The following is a 22,905-nucleotide window of genomic DNA, read 5'->3' on the forward strand; positions in this document are numbered from 1 at the left end:
TTCAAGTCATTTGATCAACTGTAATGTTCAAGTTATTCCAAGAAAGGAGGTAATGGACTTTACGGCTTTTAGGCAATAATGTTCCTCATTCTCAGAATCAAGTTTTGCTTTGTCGTGATGAAAGGCTTGTAGATGTGTTCATAATGCCGGGCAACAATGTTTATTAATGTAATAGCTTTGGAGATGTCGTTAGTGGCAGAAGATCAATCTGTAAGGAAGTCTTGAGAGTGGGTGATGCTACTACCCAGCTCCTGGCCGTCGTTTATTGGCAACATTCTCGAAATCGTGGTAGACTTTGTAGAATATAATATACCGCTGTAGGCTATATGATGAAATTGGTTCTCTACTTAGGTTCTGATGATAATAACCTTCATTTCCATCATGAATTCTGCATTAACCCGTTATTTTCTCGACCTCCAGCAAGGACCAAAACGCGTTAATTTCATGGATTCATCTTACCCCAACCTCCCTAGTTGCATTGTACCTTAAGGGAAGGCATTAATTAGGCCCCTTGGAACCCCCGTAGTGTTGAATAAATGGATATATCCTAGGGAGCCCTACCTAGCCGTAGAACAGCCCTTTATAACCTTGTGTAATGGGATATATCGTAGACTAATCTTCTCCAGAAAACCTGGCTTTGGATGCCTTGTCCTACCAGAATAAAGATCACAAAAATACCATGGCTTAAGTAAAAACTGGTTGTGATGCTTACTAAAGCAAATGGTGATAATTCTAAATCTAAAGCGTGTGTCTGTTTGAATTTTAATAGATGCACAGTTGGAAATATATAAAAAATTATACATTGAATGGCATGAATGCATAACTTTTCTTCTTTTCTTGGGCTTAGCTTAATCCCTACCCGAGGTCAGTGTTTTTAACGAGTTTCCTGTTGTTTCTGTATTAAACGGTTCATATCATAACTGGTTAGGACTTGCTCTGAATTGGCCAGTGGCCAGCTTAAGTTGAGATGGTGATAATGATGAAGACAAGCAATTTGATGTACGTTTTGTACATTTTTTTTTTTTACTTTACAATGTTTTATTACATATATGCAAGGCTGTTATATTCACAGATATTAAGGAGCAAATAGTGTTTATTATCAGATTTCATGTACAGGCTATTCAATATTCAGCAATATTTGTGTACAAGTTTATACAGCATATATATATAATTATATATATATATATATGTGTGTGTGTGTGTGTATATGTGTGTAGACATATACACATATTCAATAAGAAGCTGAACCTGGAGTAGTTTTCCATTAAAACATAAGTTCTTGATGTTTACTAGGCAAGAATCGGTGAAGGAAATTAACTTCCTTTCATCCTGTATTGAGATCATTAATATTCAAAATCAATTGCTGGAATGTGATTCATTTTTCCCTATAATTTTAAAATAACCAATGATTGCCCTGCATCATTATTCTTAACTGATTATATGCCATCATCTTGGAAAAAGGAACCCTTATTGTATATTTCTGTAGTAACTGGGGTTTGGGTATGAGATTTTGTAGTGGATCCAGTATATAAGTAATAATTAGTGATATATATATATATATATATATATATATATATAATATATATTATGTATATATAATATATATGTATATATATGTGTGTGTATATATATGCATACATACATCATTCATACATACATACATAATTTGCTTTGTGTACTTTGTCAGCTGCCCTTACGAAATGCGCCTCTTTGACTTCTGTTGTGTAATTGCTTTTATTTTTTCCCTTGCAGTGTTATGTTTGGTGGGGGGTCTGGTAAGTGGGTGGGGCTGGTGGTGGGTGATGACGCGCCGGTCGGCACCCAAGCCTGGCCTCCTCCACCTCTTCACGGGCAAATATCTCCACCCACAACGCTGTACCACTAACTTCCAATGGGAAGACCCATCTGCTGTCGGAACGACTGTTGCATTCACAGTGCAGGTAAGCTTTTCAGTCATTGGTCCAGTGTAAAAAAAGTCTTAGCATTTTTCCAATATTATTGGAAATAGTTCACGAAATTCTGTTGAAAACAATTACAATGATAAAAAATAAAGTTGACGTTTAGAATCACCTTTTTTCTATATTGAAAAATACAATACCAGTTGACGGTTTTTGAAAATATATTAATCAGCAAAGGAAGTATTTTTTTAAATGTATGTTGGTTATAAATTATGAATATTTACATACCACATGAATTTGGATTACTGGAGAATTTTTTAATCAGTTAGTGTTAGCGGTGTCAAGTTTTCCTGTGACAAAATTAAGTAGTCAGTTATTGTGTAAAGAATTCTTTATAATTTGACAAATTTAGTTTGTATTTTGAAGCACTGAATAATTATATGCGCCTCATAATCATTCTCTGGGCTTTGTTTTTTCATTAAATTATTAATTTTCATTAATTCATTAAAAAATGAATATAGCAGAACAATTCATAATATTAATTAGGGCTTGTTGTCCCCATTTGGAAGGGTAAAGTAGGAAAAATAGTGTCTGAACCTTTGTGGAGTTTCGTTTACCTTCCTAACGTTTGTATATGTGTGCGCAGAAATGTAAGGCCTTGTGTAACTAATTTTAGTGTAGTGAAGTTGCCGATCTCTGAAGTATGGCTTGTCTAACAAATCTGAGAATTTCATTTCCTTTCTAAAATAACTTAAATTTTTATTTTGAAAGTTATTTTGAAAGTATATGGCCCAGTGAAAGCAAGTGAGATTGTCCAACATTATTTCCCCACAATGATCAAGCAATCTGTTATTGGAAAAATGTAATGAAAGCATTTGCAAACAACAGGAAAACCTGCCTTTCAATTATGTCTTACTTAATTAACCAAGTATCCATACTGCTTTCTGTAGGAGCTATGTCATCGTATTATATAACTTACGTTTGCAAATCTTGGTGTGTCTTGTCCATTGAGGCTTTAGGCGAACTTACCTTCCTTTAGGGCATAATCAAGAATGATCTGTTTTTACCGTCATTTATGAGTTTTACAGTACTAAATCATTTCTTAAATGTTTATGAATTCATTTCTGAGTTACCTTACTGCAGCAATGCAGTAGGCAGAAAGTTGTGTTCGTATGTCGTTCTGTTTTGACATGATATCTCGAGTACGTGTAAACAGAGCTTAAGGAACATAGGTGGAAAGCTTCAAGTCACCCTCCAAATGATTAACTTTTGATTGAAAAATAAACCCAGGAACTCATGCCGTACGCTTCAGCCTTATTTATGGTGGTTATTACTATGCATTCACAGTATGATTTTTCATATTCGCCATAAAGTGTCCTTGTCAGAGTTATGTCTTGTATTGAGCAGTGTTATTGGTTTTATTATCTCTTTGTATTAAATTATAATAATAATATATGGTGAGGTGGGGAAATACTGACCTATTAGTAGAAAAAAATTGCCTAAAAAATCCATTTTGTACTGAGAGATTGCACACTCTTTCCAAAACAAACTGCACAACATGGCCCACCTTTGGTGTATTCATAAAGGGATTTTGACGTAGGAAAAATCTATTTCTGGGCGAGGAAGCCGTGTCGCCCAGTGAAAATATGTCTGCTTTAGCACTATTTCTAGTAAAATATTGCTATAATACCAGAGAACTGCTAAATTGGACATGTCAGAAGCTTCTGACTCGCTCACCTATATAAAAGGTGTCGGTATAAAACTGGGGCGAGTGTTAAACACTACCACAGCAACCCCTCCAATTAGCCTTTTCCTCATCAAAAGACCCTAAATACGGGGAGCCGACCCATAGGTCACACCTAGCTACCCCGTTGAAGGCGTCTGTGACGACAGAATAAGTGTCATATTTTGCAGTTAAAAATTTTTTGGGACCTAGTCGATGCTCTGAAAACGCGGAGAAACACCGACCAAGGGGGTGGGGGAATCCTCCAAAAAACCAAATTTTCTGATTTTAGCATAATGACACTGATGACCAGGCTTCCAAGAAGGCAGTAGGCTAGATCAGAAAGACTTCATGACATTAGACATATGAATGTGTAAAGTTGAACCCACCCAATAAAAGTTTCCTTTTTTAGCATAATGACACTGATATTGCATCATAATTCATAAATATCACCTCCAACTTTATACACAAAAAACACTGTCTCCCTTTTTGTTATGAATTTCAAAAATATTCAAAATTTCAAAATAGTATTCAAAATTTCAAAATATTCAAAACTTTAAAAATATTTGAAAATATTCATAATTCCACACATCTGTGTTGGCGGTCGATGTTTCCCCACGTTTATAGTCAGGACTCCCCCGCACCATATTTAAAAAAAAATTTTTTAAGCAATACCGTGGCAGCCACTTCGAAAGGACACACTTCATTTCACTCAATAACATGTCAATATGGCTAATTGTCGTAATGAAACTTAACTAGAAACAATTACACCATATTCATGGAAGTGAGACACTATATGAGCAGCATTAAAAATTACAACAGACATCCAAAAAATCAATTTTCTTATCCGATAAACACAGAGGATGTGATGGCATAAACCTGTTACTTTTGAGTTGTTCACTGAGATGGTTGCTGTGTTTGTGATGAGTTTTGGCACGAAATTGGAAATAGTTTTAATACCAGAGCATTCAGTCAGTGTTCCCCCTCAGTCAGTATTCACCCACCTCACCCTACAATTATGCTCTGTGAAGGCTTTTTGCAATTTCTTGACTTTCTGAAGTGCTTCGCTGGTGTTCTGAATGTGAATAATAATTATAGGTGTTTCCAGACATCACCCAAAGCTGTTGGCATCAGGCCTATGGTCTTTGTTTGGTTGTTATATGTATAATTATAATTACATTGTAATTGTCAGTCTAAAGATTAAACATTAAACCAGCGTATTTATGATTGAAAGGGTGTTTAACGCATCTCAACAGATATCACCGTAGGAAAAATTGTAATGCATAAATTGGTGAGAGTAAAGATTATATAATATGGATATACTTAGAATAAGCATCAAAAGCTAGTTCCTGGCTTCATTTATGAACTGACAAAGGAAAACACTAACATCCAAAGAATGATGAGAAGAAATTATAAGATCAAGAGGTGCCTGACTCAGATGCGTGCATTAAATACACACACACCACACACACACACACACACACACACACAGCATAGTCATGAAATTAGAGAAAGGTGTTGTAATGTTGGATTAACTGTATGTGATGTGCATTGGTAGCATCAGTTTTAGGTGGAAAAATGAAACTTTTCACGTCTTGTTTTGCTTTACAAAATGATATAACTGATAATGTTTAAAGAGAAAGTAGTGAATGTTGTGATAAATAAGCATCAAAACGAGACCGCCAAGCCACTAACAGTACTTAATGTCTCAGGGTCCGTTGTTTTCTGATTAGTATCCTCATTTAGTTCTTCCCATGGTTCCAACTCCAAGTTGTGTTGTTCTCCCTGTTACTGTATTGTATTCTTTATTCTTTTTTTTTTTTTTGAGAGAGCAGCACAAAGAACAAAAGACAAATGAATTTTTAAACAAATAATTGCAAAGCTAAAATTAACTTGTTTAACAAACTTACCGTGATCCACTATTTTTTCCAATAGCATAGGTCATAGTAATCCAAAATATATACATTCCAGAGTTTGGAATCCTTAGTTAATAGAGTAAATTGATTGTTTGGATTATGCAGACCACGAGTAAGTGGATGTGTCTGATGCACTGTAAAAATTGTAAATTGTTTTAAGCAGTTATAAAAAATAGCAGCCAGAGATTGCAAACCTCTGGCAAAGCAATTGCAAGGTAATCTCTTACATTTAACCATTTCATTTTAAAAGTTTTATGTGAGCTGGCATTACAGTTATCTGCATCTTGGTCTCATAACTTGTGACCTTTATGGGTTTATTGATATGAAATTGATAACACACATGTGTAGCCTGCCAAAATGAAATACAAAAAATATGTGGCCTAGACATTTGGCATTTAAAGGTCAAACTTGATATTCCTGATTATTATGGAATTGATTTTACAATTTATCCATTTTTGAGGCAATAGCCTCCAGAGAATGGTTTGGCCAAATGTCAAAATCCTTTCATCAGTAATAATACATTTCCTACTAACAGATAGACATGCAGAAGTAAACAACCAAATAAAAACCACACCCTCCATGTCTGACGGTAAAATTGTTTGTAATTCAAAGGAAAAAATTCACTGTGTAACAAGTATTTTCGAACTGCTGCACAAAATCTCACTTTCTCTTGAAAGTTTATTTAGTGTAAGTAGAATTTTAACTCCTTATAACAAAGGGTCTCATTGGAATTAATTTCTTGGATACTGACCAAAGACATTAAACCGAGGCCATCGATGTGAATGACTTGGGAATGATTCTCATTAATCTGAATGAGGGTATTTGTTTATATGCTATTCTTATAGTGTTCTACACATCAGAATTATTATTTTAAGTGAATTATGAAGTCAAGTCTTGCATCATTATTTTATTATATGGTGCCTATACTCTTAAGCCATCTTTTTATTTTTATTTTATGTTGAGGAAATTAGTAATGGGAACATAGTGAATTTTGATTTCTTCACATAGACCATCCACTTGTGTTTGTCTTGTATAGTATTTTTTTGTATTGAATTTTGATTTCTTCACATAGACCATCCACTTATATTTGTCTTGTATAGTATTTTTTTTTGTATACATACAAAGATTCTCTCATAGATAAAGGAAAAATTTGTGAAGTTTTGACAATTAGGGTGATATTCTTGTTTGTTTTTATTTTTTTTTGTTTTTTTTTTATCAAAGTACATTATTTGTTGCTATGTAGCATGAAAGTTTACATCAATTTCTGGTTGCTTTTTCAGTTTTACCAGCGGAATGGTCGTCCATACCCCATTAGTGATGCTGATGGTGTTCTTGTTGAGATAACACAGGGAATCCATAAGGTAGGTGTGGCATGGATAGTATTTAAAGTGGATGTTACTTCATATTGTAAGCTGTCACTTCTGTTGTAATATAATTCACCTGAATGAGGAAATACACTCGCAGTTTAATCTGTATGTAAAAAAAACTTCTTTTTTATGTTATTTTGTAAGTACAGCAATAGTTTTTATTCTTGTATTTTTAACTGTATGAAGTAGCTGTTTTTTAAAATTGCACTTATTATACAGATTAAATTGCAAGGGTAAGTTCTGATACAGAAACAGTTATATTTTACAATATTTTACAATGCACATCATATTTGCAAAAACCCTACTTGTTGAGTGGAGTTTAATTTATACTATTTAATTAGTGTGATCTAAATTGCTTGTTGGAGCTAAGGAGATATGTACTCTGATGCTGAATCCCACTTTCAGGTTAGTGTAGTCACTGAACTTGGGGGAACAGGGGAGGCAGAGATCAACACAGCACGATGCAAATTTACTGCAAGACAAGCCGGACAGTACAAGGTATCCATCCTTCTTGCCAATCAACACATCCGAGGAAGTCCATTCATCAAGAATTTTTTACCAGGTGGGGTATCTTAAGATATTTTTGGTCTTTATAATGGATCAATTTAACTTGATTAATGGCATCTTATCATTTTTGTGAAAAATAATGTTATTAAGACTTCTTGCCTTAAACAAACAGAGATATTACAGTTCTGTCATGTTTGCCTCATGAGGAACTATTTTATAATTAGTGCTTTAGGTTCATAGCCCCACTCAGTGAAATTGGATATTTATATGTGTAGCGCTCTTAAAATTCATGCTGCTAGAAAGTGGTTTATGAATAGTTTTCAATGCCAGTAAATGAATTTGCCAGCTTTATTAGTAATCAAAGTGTAAACCATTTTATCCATCAAGTTGTACTCTGCCAGCATCTTTATAGGACCAGAACACTTGAACACTCATTTTGATCATAGTCTGTCTTTGTTTTGCCACATGTTCACCCTTTCAACCCATTTGAATCTTTCTCTGATGTTACAGGATTTCAACTGCCTTCACTTTTTTACATGATAGGTATATTTTATAGTTGACTTGACAGCGTTTTTGTCACACAGCTATTTAGGAAAACAACATAATAACACCAGTCGTTGAGGGACATCAGAAAAAGCTAGACCCAGAGTTTACTAAACTGATGTAGACTTATTCTACTAATTAAAAGAAACTACTTAGAAAAACAAATATCAGTATTAGAGATATCTTTTTTATCTCAGAACTCCTGTCACAAAGACTAGTAGAGCAGCATGTATCTCGACTGAAGTTACTGCATTATCTAATAGTACATAGTCTGGATATTTTAATTTCCCACTTGTATTCCTAATCTTTCATCATATGTGTAGTGCATATGAACACTAATTTCATAACTTGATTATCTTGATCTGAAGAAAATTGCACATTGACAGAAATATTAGTGGAATGTCTGTAAACACTGTATTTAGGCTCATTACTAGTTCTCTGTACTATTAGGAAATCCAAACAGGTTAGGCAACCATCCTTTTCTGTTTCTGTAGTGAATTTTATTAATGGCACTAATTCATTTAACTTTTCAAAGAAGTTATTTACATTTTCATTCCCTGGCCATGTACAAATTATACTGTCACTATGTCTGAACCATACTACATTTCAGGAGATGATTTGTTTAATAGTATTTTGACTTAAAAAATGTTCATATACAAATTACAAGGCTTACCCATTGCCATACCAAAATATTAAGAGTAAAATTTCCCATTGAATATAAATTTACGTACGTATGTACATTACACATGATTTGATCAATTCTGTTAGTGTTCTTAAAAAATGTTATATTCAGCTGTCTGTTTTCTTATGAATCTGATAAAAACTCTGTTACCCAAGATGTAAAAGGTTTTGAACAAATTTCTTAATTTCAAAAAATTGCCTATTCAATAGCTGCAGATTGGCCTAACAGTCATTGGTTTGCTCTATTGCAAGTCAATCCTGTTGCTGTCCACTGTTCTGTCTGAAATCAATTCTGTTGCTGGCCACTGTTCTGTCTGAGACAACAGTAGGGAAAGTCAACTACGCATATTCCTTTCTGAGCTGTGAAGTTCATGTGTGGATTGCTAAGTCTAGTCTGCCATGAAGATTATTCACTGACAATCATTAGATACTTACTGCAAAAACTACAGACAATCTTTGTGGCAATATCAGTCAATATGGAAATTGTGGTTAGGCAAGAGAAGAAAGCCCTTGTAACTGCAACAAATAAGACTTACAAGTTTCCTTGTTTTATGGGTTTGGCTTTATTTCAAATATATAACAGAGTTTTCAGTTTCCTTTTTGTTTGGTCCCTGAATAAGATTTTTCAATTTGTCATCTCAGTTCAGTAGCCTAATGCAACTGCAATGTATTTGCTCTTGACACCAGGATCCTGGGTTAGAGAACTCTGCTCACTGAGATGGAGACAAGGTTTCATCACCCACACTTCTAGCCATCACCTGTTGTTTTCTCCTGGCTCTTCATTCTTGGCCAAGAATGAAAACCTTTTGAAGAGGAAATCCCCTCTTCTCTTGTTGGAGCTCATCATTGCAGACAAAGACCTTATTCCTGGTCTGATCACACTTTTCTATTATAAGATGCACAATGTGTGGGAGTTAAGCACATCACTGTCTGGTAACAATTAAGCAGTAAGGTCCCAGGATGTTTACCACCAGTATGCATTTTCTGCAGTTAAGTTTGCAGAAAAACTAAAGGAAAAGAGGTGTCATTGATCAATTGTGAATTTTATTCTGCTCTCTTTCGTGTGAGGAAAGGTAAAAGAAAACCTTCAAAACATTTATGTATGGGAATAGGGATGAAAAGTTTGACAGGGAGTAGGAGAGTTATTGAGATATTAAACTGTCTTGGAAATTCGATATGCTATCATACTGCAGAAACCATTGAGACTGAACTTGCATCAAACATATCAGAGGAAGATAAACTGATTTCTGACATGCTGTTGCAAAAGCCAGATTTGTCAATTGAGCTTGCTTGGGACAATAATGATGAGCTGACTGATGCACTATCAGGAAAAGACACACTCCATGATATGGTTGGTATTTGTTACCGGAACAAAATTCCGACTCCAGTTATTTTAGAAGAATGTGTGTCATGAATGAAAAAGAATTGTCTTCTGAAAAGCCAACCAAGAGAAGAAGAAAATATGAAGCTCCAGAGCAAGTAATTGTACCATACAATCGCCAACCATCCTTGTCAAAATTCAGTTAACATAATGAAGCAGATAGAAGATACTACACTAAATCCCTTTTCTTTAGCTGATGACCAGCTTTATTGCTGAACCACAGGAAGGGCAGCATTACGTGAGGTAAAATTTTTTTTTACTCCAGATCGCTGAAAAAGGTGCCCAGTGGTATCATGAGTTTGTGAATGAGTGTAAAGACAATCCTGAAAGGTTTGAAAAGCCACTCAAGTGCCGTAAGATTAAAAACTTAGCCGATGATGCTGTCAAAATTAAATAAACTGGGAGGGATCAACGGATTAAGGAAATGATATGCACCAGAGATTTGTTTGGATGACTTTTGTGTTTAGCCGCTTCACAGAACATGGATTTGGCAAAAGTCCTTTCATACCCTCTAACCCCAGTACCTTTCTTACTCAGTCATCTCGATGGAACAATGAATAAGACTGCTAAGTCCTCTCTTTAGTGTATATGATTGATACTATGTTCCTTGTGTACACACTTTCCAGTCTCCCTGTTACATAGTGTGACTTAGCTAAGACCATTCTCTCAAAAGCTTGTTCCTTTGCTTCACAAGTGCACCTTGTATGTGACACTTATGGAGAATGGCCATCCATTAAGGGACAAGAAGATGAAAAACGTGGAGATTCCCATACAATACACAGAATTACACAACCATCTCAGCGAAGACCAGCTGACTTCTGCAGCGCATTGCAATTAAGCACATTCAAAACTGAGCTATTGAACTTCCTATCAAGAAAATGGATGTCTTCAGACTAAGCTTCTATACTGGAAGGACATGAAGTCCACTTAGGAATGCAGGAAAAAATAATATTCCATGTAAACTGTCACTCGACTTTATTCTGAGTCAACTAAAACTGTAGCTGTTAGGAGTGATGATACTGATATATTTAGTTTACTCCTGTATTATGCATCACAAATCAGTGCTCTTATGTGGATGGATGCAAGAAAGAGCTCAGACAATGCATGACAGTTCACAGGCATCTTTGCTCTTAGCATCTGATTTGACACCATGTGTATGTGGTGCACTACCAAGTTTCCTTGCGTTTACTGGCTGTGATTATACTGCATCATTCTTGAGGAAAGGAAAAACAAGGCCATTTGATTTATCATAAAAAGACGTGATTTGTAACAGCCTGAGGCGAACTTGGTAACTCTTAGCACGTTAGATACAAATTTTCTGGTAGTTCCAATAACTGAGGGGTTTGTTTGTGCCATGTATGGAGTATAAAATCTGAATTATGTCAACTTTGCACGATATCACATTTTTAGGAAACTTAATGCACCATCAAAGAATGGCCAACCTATGGAGAAATTTAAATTTTGTGATCTTTGTTGTCTGCCTCCTTGTAAAAGCAGTACTCGCACAAAAACTATACCGCACAAACTATACAGCAATGCTCTGGAAGAATGCCACACTTTCTAAGCCATTGTCCTATGGGCCTGATGGGTTTGGTTGGACAATTAAAGATAACAAACTTCAAGTAGTTTGGTTTGAGGGTTCCCAGACACCAGATAGCATTAGTCTAAATGATGACAGTGACACTGACAATGATGATCTGCAATTGTATGCTGCATCATCTGATGAAGATTAAGACTTTATTTTCAATAATCATTTCAATTTTTATTTGAAACATGTTTTATCTCTTAGTGAATCATTGCCTGACAATTTTTTATACAATGAAGGTTTATGTTAGAAACATATTTGAATCTCTTAGTTTGCCAAATTAGTTGATATTTAAAAATTTGTCATGACCATTTGTTATAATATTTAATTCCAATATTATTTAAAAAGCTGCCTATATAACCAAGGTTTAAATCACAATGCTTTCTTTCTGTTTCAAAATCTATTCTGGTCCATGGAAGACCAATGATTAATGATATGTCCTTTTTTTTCAATTATTTTAGGTCATGTGACCTTTTGATCACTACTGAACACAAGAATTTTCCAGTTTCAGTTTCAAGTATATCATTGGTAAACAAATTACTGGCAATAGTTTGATGCAAATTTCATTAATTTTCATTAAATATTTTGTTAGATATGACCTTTAATGTTTACTCCACCCTACAATTTTTATGTGACTGCAGATGGTGCCAAAGAGTGGAAAATGACTAACACTGACCACACCCACCACTAGTAAAACCTAATATTACCCATTTCCAATGCCCCAGAGTACACTCTTTCCAGTTCAAGTATCAAAACATATGGTACTTTTTTTTTTTATAAATAGCCCTCATCTCTTGGACTATTGTATAGTTTTGATATTTTCTTTGTAGTAGTGCATTGTAATTTTGCAAAACTTTAAATTTCAGGCCCTCCAGATCCAAGTAAGACTGTAATGGTGCAACATAGTTCTACAGTTGTTTGCACTGCTAATCAGCCCCACCACATCCTTATTGAACCTCGTGACCAGTATCACAATGTCTGCTCATTTCCACCAGGTCAAGCGGACACAGAAAACTATTCCATCAATATCGTCGAAGTAAGTGGAGGATGGAAGGTGTATGTATTGATTGTTAGTCATTAATTGTTGGTATATTTTTAGGACAGTTGTTTGTAGAATGAAGTATTATTTTGGCTGTCTTTTGCTTTTATTATTTATTTTCATTCACAACCTGTAATATTCAGGAGCAAATATAATAACCTATAGTGTTGTGGAAGTAGATAATACATGTATACGGTATATTTCCTCGTATAAGATGACATTTATGTCCTAAAATTCACCCCTAAAAATGAGGGTCATCTTATAGTACCATTCTAAAAGTCAAACCTTGAATTCTAAGTGATGTTTATCAATAGGCTAGCCTCAGCCTTGGTGCAGCAACCACCAACGTGCATGAAAAGATTCGCATTATGAAATAAATTGATCAAGGTAATAAAATAACGAATTTTGTATCAATTTGTATTTCTCATAACTAACAAACCTGAGGTCTTACCATTAGGATATATACTAGCACCAGCTGGAAATCCAGTAGAATTAATAAAAAAAAAAATGCTTGTGTGAGTCAGGCACTATTGGCATCTGTACCTGGTCACAGGGTATTGGTAGTTATCACAATGCCTTGGGCATCCTGTGACCTATCAGTTACTTTTCCAAGTCAATTTAGACTGTTAGAGGGCTGGTTCAAGGTGGGCCTTTATATGTCAAGACCTTAGGTTTGTTAGCTATGATTGAAAATTTGTCATTTGTTCATATATGAAACAAACCTTCGGTCTTAACATTAGGGTAGACTTACTTATTGATGGGAGGTAAGTCTCTTTAACTGACTGGGAGTTTGCCACCTTTCAACCATTTTTTATTAACCATATTCTAAGGTAATGGACTACAACCTCAGTACCAAAGATATGTGAGAATCTATTGGGTTCCCTCTCTGGGTGTTTTATACAATACCATAACTTCTTGCATTTATGGAAGATGGAGAGCTATCTGTTCTCGTAAGAATCTCAAGTTCCTGTATGTGGATTTATTATCACCCCACTCTCTCCCTGCTACCGAGAGGGGTGTGTTGCTACTGAAAAGCATCCTGTGCTATTGATTACCTTAACAGCATGACTGTCTCACTCACCTGTATCTAGTCTGTTCCAGCTTATGTTAGTATACTCCCTCTTACTTCCCGTAGGTAAAGAAGTAGATTGAAAATGCAGGAAAGAAGAGAGACCAGTCATCTCACTCATTCTACTTTCATACCTTCATCTTAGACTAGATACTAACTAACCCACCAGGGGTACTGGATGAGCTACTACTTTTTGAGCAGCCACCACTGGACCCAAGGAAAATTGTCCAAGGATCTATGGTCAACATCTTTCAAAATCCTCTCCACAGACATATTTTCCTTGAATGCCAAAGAAGCACTCAGGCCCCTGATGTCATGAGCTCTAGTTCTCCCAGTCTGAAATGTCAAGTTCTTTTTAAGTAAGCTCGTAGTACCCTGACAGGACATAACATCATTTCTTGAGGGTCATCATCCACAAATTCTCCCAAAGAAGGTATCGAGAAGGAGGCAAATTTGTCATCTACTGCTGATGGGTTTTGAGTTTTGGCTACAAATTTTGGAATAAATTTGAAGACCATAGACTTCCAACCTCTGGAATGTTTCAGGACATGACGGACCATGTAGCTCCCCTACCCTGTTGGTCGAGGCCAAAGCCAACAAGAAGACTGCTTTCAGGGTCAAGCTTTTATCTGTGGACTGCCGCAATGGTTCATATGGGGGTTTTGTCAGGCTACTCAGTACCATGGCTAAATCCCAATCAGGAGTTTTTAGTTCCTTCAGGGAACAGGACTGCTCACTCTTTATTAACAAGAGGAAATGTCCACACCTTTCATTCGCAAAACCAAAGCCAGTGCAGCCCTGTACCCATTTATGGCAGATACAGACAGATGTTTTTCTGTTCTGAGATATATCAGAAAATCTGCTAACTGTTGAATAGTGGTTCTGAGTGGAGAAAGACTCCCTCTATGACACCAATCACAGTACACAGACCATTTTCCCTGGTACACAGCTGTCGATGACCTGATATATCCTGCCATCTGTGATGCTGCCTTCTCAGAAAACCCTCTCGCTCACAGCAGGTACTTGACAGTCTCCACCTGTGAAGTGATAGGGACTGCACCAACTGGCGGTACCTCTCCAAGATTGGTTTACACAGTAGGTTGTTCCATGAAGGTAGTTCTCTCGGAACATGTATTTGAAATTCCAACAGGCCTGGGAACCATTCTGCCTTCAGCTACTGTTAGGCTACCAGAGTCATCTTGAGTGTCTTAGACCGCATCACCTTGTTCAGAACCTGACGGATCAGGCAAAACGGAGGAAATGTGTATACATCCAGATTGTCTCATGGGTGTTGTAGAGCATCTTCTGCTACTGCTTCCGTGTCTGGGACTACCGAAGAATATACCTCCAACTTTTTGTTGTACTTCATCGAGAACAGGTTTAGGATTGGCCTTTCCCACAAAATGAACATTATATCTACCACCTCTTGATGTAAGGACCACGCTGTTCCTAGAATCTGGTCCCTGCGGCTCAATTTGTCGGCTGTTACATTCCTTTTTCCTGGAATATATCTGGCTCTGATGTCTACTAAGTTCTCTACAACCCACTGTTGAAGTTGAACTGTCATCAGGTGTAACTGACGAAATAACCAGTCCTCCCTGCTTGTTTACATAAGCTACTACTGTGGTGTTGTCTGACATCAGTACCACTGATTGTTCCTTCACTCTCTTTCAGAACTCCTGTAGTGCTAGAAAAGCTGCTTTTAATTCTAGCACGTTTATATGGAGTTCCCTGTCCTTGTAATTCCACTTCCCTGAAATCATCAGTTCCTCCATGTGAGCACCCCAACCTTTGAGCGACACATCTGAGAATAGCATGAGATTCTTAGAGGGTTGCTGAAGGGGAACTCCCTCTGTCAGATTGGTGTCCTGCAATCACCACAGTAGATCTTTTCTCACCTCTGTTGACAAGGGAATGTGCTCCTGTGGGTGATCTACAGTTGGTGACCAAAACTTTCATCCTCCATTGTAAGGACCAAAGATATAGTCTCCCATGTGGCACTAACTCCTCCAATGAACTTAGGATTCCTAGGACTACGTGCCAATGCTTTACTGAAGGCATTCACTACTTGTTTGCATTTCTCTACCCTCTGGTCTGAAGGGAAAGCTTTGGCCTTTATGTGTCTATAATCATACTAAATAGACCAGCCTCTGACTGGGGTCCAAACTCGACTTTTGATTTATCACAATGCCTAAGCTGTGACAAAACTGGAGAAGGATATCCCTGCCCTGAAGTAATTTTTCTCGGGACTTTGCTATCACCAGCTAGTTATCCAGGTATCTTATTAACCTGATCCCCTGAACTTGCTCCCATGTTGACACGAGAGTGAATACTCATGTAAATACATGAGGAGACATTGTCAATCTGAAGCACAGAACTCTGAATTGGAAAACCCTCTCTGCAAGACTGAAGCAGAGAAATTTCCTAGAAGACTGATGGATTGGGATCTGGAAGTATGCATCCTTCAAGTCTATTGTTAGCATAAAATCTTTGTCCCTGATTGCTGCTAGAACTATCCTTGGGGTCACCATTTTGAATCTCGATTTCTTTATGAACAGATTCAATGTCGACAGATCTTTAACTGTCCTCCAATCTCCATTGGCCTTGGGGACAAGGAAAATACAGCTGTAAAATCCACTTGAAGGAAGTGTTACTTGCTCTACAGCTCCCTTCTCCATCATCTTTACTTCTTGCAGGATAAGGAATTTCTTGAGATTTCTGAGTTAAGAGAGGTGTGGTAATGGTTGTTCTGTCAGGGGTGGAGTAAAGATGAATGGGCTCAGATACCTGACTCTGAGTACATCCACTACCCACTGTTCTGCTCTGAATCTCTGCCACACCCTCCAATGATTTGCCAAGCATCCCCTCACTGGTGTGTTGAGTGGTGAGAGGTGCCCGGTCTATTGTCTCGAGCCTCTCCCTCTGCCCCTAATACCCCTTCCTCTATTGGGTCTATTGTGAAAGGGCCGATGAGCTAATTTCTTTGGAGAAGAGGGTCTTGTTGACCTAGGGGAGGGATTATGTTTCACTAGTCTCTTTTTTGGTGTTTGTTGTTGTTGTCTTAATTCCCTAGAATTATCTATCATTAGTATCCATCCTTCTTATATCAATTGCAGCTTCTAGTATACCTTTTGGTAATAGCAATTGCAACTCTAAGATATCCCCATTCCAAATTGCTAAAGGGAGTCCAAATCTATAGTACGGCTCAATCTAGCCAATGCTGTATCTCTCCTCATCAACAGGATATTAACAAGGCCACTGAGTGAGGAGGCCTGTTCGATGTGATGTCATGACGTGAAGACATCGACCCCGGTAGTCCGAGGTGGCGACTCGCTCTCCCGACTCCCGAGCTTCCTTCCTGTATATCACTTGGACATGAGGGTTTTTTGTGGTTCCATTGTTTCATTTTTGAACTGGACCATAAAACTTATATGGCATAATGAGGCAGCGTGCCGTGGATGCATCTGTCTTTTATTGGACGAACTTACTATGGTAAACAGATAAACTCGGCAATAAGTTCACTGCAACAGGTATTTGACTTCTGTCTCTGGATGACTTTCAGTTGCAATATTAAGTCTGCATTTTAGGTAGGAGTTGTGAGCAACAAGGTCAGGTGCAATTTAAAGAAAGACTGGTTTATCCTAGATTAAATTTTAGTAGGAATTCGTGTAAACTAAGACTCAACAGAGTCAAATATAGGCTACCCTAAGTCAAAGAACACCCAGTTTAGCCTATGCCAAGCAACACCCAGTGTAGCCTATGCCAAGCAACACCCAGTGTAGCCTATGCCAAGCAACACCCAGTGTAGCCTATGCCAAGCAACACCCAGTGTAGCCTATGCCAAACAATGCCCAGTGTAGCCTATGCCAAACAACACCCAGTGTAGCCTATGTCCAACAACACCCAGTGTAGTTTGTTTCCAACAACTCCCAGAGTAGCCTATGTCAAACAACTCCCAGTTCAGGACTACTTATAAAGCTTTGGAAAAAGCAACTTAAATGTCATAATAGGCAAGACTAATAATGGTAGCAGTAGCCAGGTAAGGCAAGCAAGCACATAAAGAGTTACCAACGAGCAAAGAAAGGGCAAACACATCAAACAAGTAAACCTAACAAAGGTAAACCTACATACTGCAAGTGCAGAGAAACCCAGAAGAAATTTAGCGAAGCGTGCTGTAGCCTAGATGTGGTAAAATTCAGTATTGCAATGATTGGGGCAAGGGCCTGTGTCAGGTAAGAAGGTTGCAAACATACCTAACTGTGTGATAGAACCTTCAGACAAGGTACTCAAGAGTTACATTAGCACAGACGTAGAAGTTATAGGTTCATCACAACTTGAGTACACCATAATGATGGGGAAATAGGCACATTACCATTGACAGTAGTCAAAGGTAAAGGACAAACCTTTTTGGGGCAAGATTGGGTAAAATGGATAAAATAAGACTGGCATAGTATTCTAAGGGTAACAGGTTCAAAACAGGAGCCTACATTAGAAATTTCAATAACCTAACCTAACCTATCCTCATTGCATTACTAGGTTTCAGTGCTCATATTTACACATAAGGATATTAAAAGACCATCTTTCTTCTTCCACAGGTAAAAGGAGTACAGATTAATGATACCATACTGTATGCCACAATGCCCTACCTACAGTTAAGGCTAACTGCACAGTACATGCATTTTTCATGTCACTGAAGTACGTCACTTAAGAGATCTCAAGATTCCTACAGAGGTTCATGATACAAATATCATTAAGCAGATATTCAGTAACTCCAGAGAGCTGATATTCCTGAATGTATTTTTAACACTGCATTAGCATTGCTGTTATAAAACTAGTTATTTCATTTTTGCCAATAATGTTAGATAATCAGTCATTCAGACACTTGCCTGTGCTGAAATTCATATTTAATTAGCTGTAGTTAATGACTGAATAAATTTGATTATTCATCAGAGCTGGTAATATTGCATTTTTGTCACATAGTAGTTCCCCTCAAAGTTACTGTACCATCAGGAGACTGTTTTTCCAAACAGGTCTGCCCAGCTTCAGAACAAAATGACTCAAATTATCTGATGTACATTAAGATTAAATGTAAATTATTACTACCCAATGACAAACTAGTGATACTAATGGTGGATGAAACTCACTCAAAACCATCTTTTCATTATTGAGACAAAAATATTGTCAGTTCAGACTGACAGTAGTGAAGCTGCAACAATTGCATTTGATTTTATGTTAAACAGTTAGTCTCAATTCAAATAAGTTGTACAAATTCCCACTAAAAGCATAAAAGCTGATGTTCTGCATTGCACACTGAAGAAAGTAATTAAAGGCATAGAAAAAATAGGTTTCACTGTGTTTTGCATTGTAACATCATAATGCTATCATTGGGGAAGTAGTGTCCTATTTTGCCAGCACTCCACAACTTTCTATAAAACAATAATTTGGGAAATGAAATTCATTATGCACCATTCAGCCATTTGAAAAACTTCATGATATAGATGTTTACTCTTTGAACATTCATAAAAACTGTCATTAAAAGCATTATCTCTCTATACCTCTGAGAAACAAAAGGTTCATTTAGTTTTACAAATATTCAATGAGTATCTCATTCAAGCTTTACTAACTTGGAAAAAATCACTGTGCCTTTTTATTCAAGATTTGCAGAATTTCAAAATTTTACATTTGGTGGACAATCATGAATGTATAGCTTTAAAGGTCAAAGGTTAATTAATAAATATGCTATTCAATAAGTAATGAAGGTTATAGTAGTACAGAAAAATTAGTAATACAGATTTCTACTAGCGTTTTATTAAATAATTCTTATTCCCAAGAAAATAACTATTGTAGCTAACAAAATCTTGACTAAAAAGAGAAATTTAGAAAATTCAACTACCAAATAATGGCTGAATGTAAGAGATAATTATTTCATTCACATATAGTAGAATGAACCATGGTTTTTTGTGATGCAAACCAATGCACTGCTGTCTCGGAATTTGACAGTTAATGTATAAATAACTATAAATATGTTTGTTCTTTGGTATACACAGTACACTATTGTAACTAAATCAATTGTTTTGGTTCAGTATTTTATATTAATCTCATAACTTGTGTTTCAAGTAAGTATTATTTGGTGTGCCCTAATTAGTGTAGACAAGAAAAATAGGTAAATTAATAACTGGAAAACCAAAAATGGCCAATTTTGGTGAGGTTTTGTTTAAATTTCTTTTGTCTGGCAGCATAGTCAGTGGTAGCAGCTTGGACCATCCTTGCTTTCGTCACAAAACATCGAACAGGCCTTCTCTCTGGGTGGCCTTGATATTAGCCCATGCATTGGCACTCAAATTTGTCAAGTATGAAATTGCTTTTGAACCAGATTGAATTAATTTCATAAACATTGTCTCATCTACTATCTCCTGGTTGACTCTGAGGATGTAATCTTAGCTACTTAGCTACTGCTGTTGACCAAAGGTCTAACCAAGAAGCCATCTGAAAGGTAGAAGAAGATGTTGCTTCCAATGTAGCAGCTTCCTGACAAGTCAGTGATGGACATTCTGTCTCCACCTGATCTAAGGTTAATCCAGGTTTTAATCTCACCACATCTGGGTTGATCTGTCTCGCTAATAATGGAAGAACAGGTGTCGCATAATATTTCCTGTGTCTCAGTAGTGGACGGGGGAAGGAACTTGAACGATCTATTTGATCTTAAATAATTATCCCTCCCTGAAATCTGTGCATTAACATGTTGTAACACAGACTCTGAATGACTTGAGCATGGTAATTCTTACGACACCTCAGTATCCTTTTTCAGTCTCAATAGCGCCTCAGTTCCCATGGGAGCTGTACTGGAAGGGGTTTCAGATCTCCTTGAGAGGGTATTGAATTGACGAATCTAGTCAATCACCTCCGCATACGAAGCCAGAAACTCCTGATTCTCCCCTTCCTCTGTTTCCAATACATACTGTTCGACCACAGACGAAGTTAATTGACTCCTATTAGCTGACAAACGTCTGTGTGATTCATGGCTGTCCAACCCTGCGACCGTGGCATCTTTGATCTCTGAAGGCCATTTTTGGCTCGATCTTGAATAGCCACCAGGAGAATGCGAACTCCTAAATCTTTTCATGCTCGTCGATCTAGAACAAAAACCCCGTCTATTTCTCCAGGATGACTGATCCCATGAAGTAGAATGAACTTCCTCTCTGTTTGTACCATTAATTTCAATGGTCGTTGGGCTATCATTTCCCACTGCCGTCAGGGAAGTTTACCTTGATCTTCTGGTATTGAGGCAAGCCACCCCTTTCATCTATGTATCCAGAGGGGTTACCAACTGTCTATTATTTGACCTTTTAATGGGAGCTTTATCATCCTTCCTTCCTTCCTTCCTCTGTGCATCGGGGGTTGAAACATGGGACAAAGATGGAGATCTCTCCCCCTTCCTGCCAGGAATGATGGAGCGTAATTATGTACAAAATTTCCCAAAACCTCTCTTGGTGTTTCCAATAACGAATCATTAGAAGATACTGAAGGGGTATGGGAAATATTAAAACCAGGTGAAGAAACATATGGAACAGTCTGATGTATAGCCGATACAAAAGAAGCTGGATACGCTTGGCGGCATCTCCTTTCTTTTGTACTGACCTTTTCCATAAAACTTCCATTGTTCCACCGACTAACTATGACAAACTGAACAAGGAGTGGTAATAGTACGTATGTTCTCTCTGCACCTACTACACTTTGGGTGAGGATCTGTAGACACTGATGTTAAGAATCAAACAAGGAAAACCACTCACTCCAGAGCATTTCCTTTGACTCTTGCGAGATCCCGAAGAAAGTTCCGTTGGTGAAGCAAAATTCTCCATGATCTCACAACTTACACAAACCTAGCAGATCACTCACACACTGAGATCACCCAGAGAAAGGTAACCAGGAAAGAAATATAAAAAACGGGCAAACTAAACCGGCTTTAAAGAGATAGAGAGTAATCACCTCCTTTCTTAAAGGTGGTAGGAAAGTAACTGATTGGTCATGGGATGCCCAGGGCATTGTGGGAACTACCAATACCCTGTGACCAGATACAGATGCCAATAGGCCTTAAATCACACAAATTTTTTTTTTTTTTTATTTACTTGATTTCCAGCTGGTACTAGTATATATATATCTTGAAGATAAGAACGAACGTTTGTTTCATATATGAACAAACCGTTTTTACTTTAGTACATATTATGTATTGGCACATTCGAGGAATAATTCCATATCAATGAGTTCAACTTTTATTTATGTGAGCCCAGCTGAGAAAATGTAAACATCGAGTTATGGTTGTGCTCACAGTAACCTGTATCTTTTAGTAACCTTTCAAAAATTTTAATGGTAATGTAATTATGGTATAGTAATAGCACTTATGATAACATCATATTAATTTTTCATAAAAAATTCATTATATATCATTTTGGTGGTAAATAATACAGATTTGGATTACATACTATTGTTTTGAACAATTCAGTGATACGAATGGTGATTATGTGGAGTATGATAATTATCGTATATTATCCTATTGTGCTTAGAGTTTGTTTGTTATTAGCAGTGAAACATAAACAAAACAATGGTTTCCCTTTTAGGTGATGCGAGTAGAAAAAACATGATATAGGATCAGCTTTGTTATTTTGTATATTTTGAATTTTTAAGGATACAGTAAAACATTAGTTATAATTACATCATCTTAACATAACCAAAAGCTAGCTTATATACACATACTTTTGTAATTTAGCAGTCATCTTTTACTACAGATATGAGATAAATTCATCAAAATTTGCCATAATTTTTTATCTTGTCTTATGTAGAGGTCGTCTTATACATGTAGATACATCTATAGTATTTGCAAAAGCAATTGAGGGCAAATTTTTATTTGAAAATGGTAATTAAAAGTATGAATGATAAATTTAGTAGTTTGATATTAAATAATTTGCTCTGCCCAAAAAGGGGGAACATTGATAAACCATACATTGATTAAACCATATAATCTGGACATTACACATGATATTGGTAGCATTTTAGTGTTTACTGCTTCCTAATGAACGCCATATTCTTTGGATGCTTGAATTTCAAGTAATGGCCCCAGTGGGCTTGTTCAATATGAATAGGTTTCATCTTCTGAATAATATATATTATATTGTTCATACGCGAACAAGCTTTCGGTCTT

General features: G+C 36.7%; 1 protein-coding gene across 4 annotated transcripts in view; it reads left to right on the forward strand.

Moving 5' to 3' along the window:
• The window catches only part of LOC135211097 (apoptosis-resistant E3 ubiquitin protein ligase 1-like), a 572,118-nt gene that overhangs the window by 487,091 nt on the left and 62,122 nt on the right, over positions 1–22,905 (forward strand). For all 4 annotated transcript variants that reach the window (XM_064244179.1, XM_064244178.1, XM_064244180.1 and 1 more), the window contains 4 exons: positions 1,753–1,940; positions 6,818–6,898; positions 7,310–7,466; positions 12,468–12,637. In XM_064244179.1, coding sequence (XP_064100249.1) covers positions 1,753–1,940; positions 6,818–6,898; positions 7,310–7,466; positions 12,468–12,637 — 596 coding nt within the window. The remainder of the gene's footprint in view (positions 1–1,752; positions 1,941–6,817; positions 6,899–7,309; positions 7,467–12,467; positions 12,638–22,905) is intronic.

The sequence above is a fragment of the Macrobrachium nipponense genome, chromosome 4 (genome assembly GCF_015104395.2).
Source record: "Macrobrachium nipponense isolate FS-2020 chromosome 4, ASM1510439v2, whole genome shotgun sequence".
NCBI classification, from domain to species: domain Eukaryota; kingdom Metazoa; phylum Arthropoda; class Malacostraca; order Decapoda; family Palaemonidae; genus Macrobrachium; species Macrobrachium nipponense.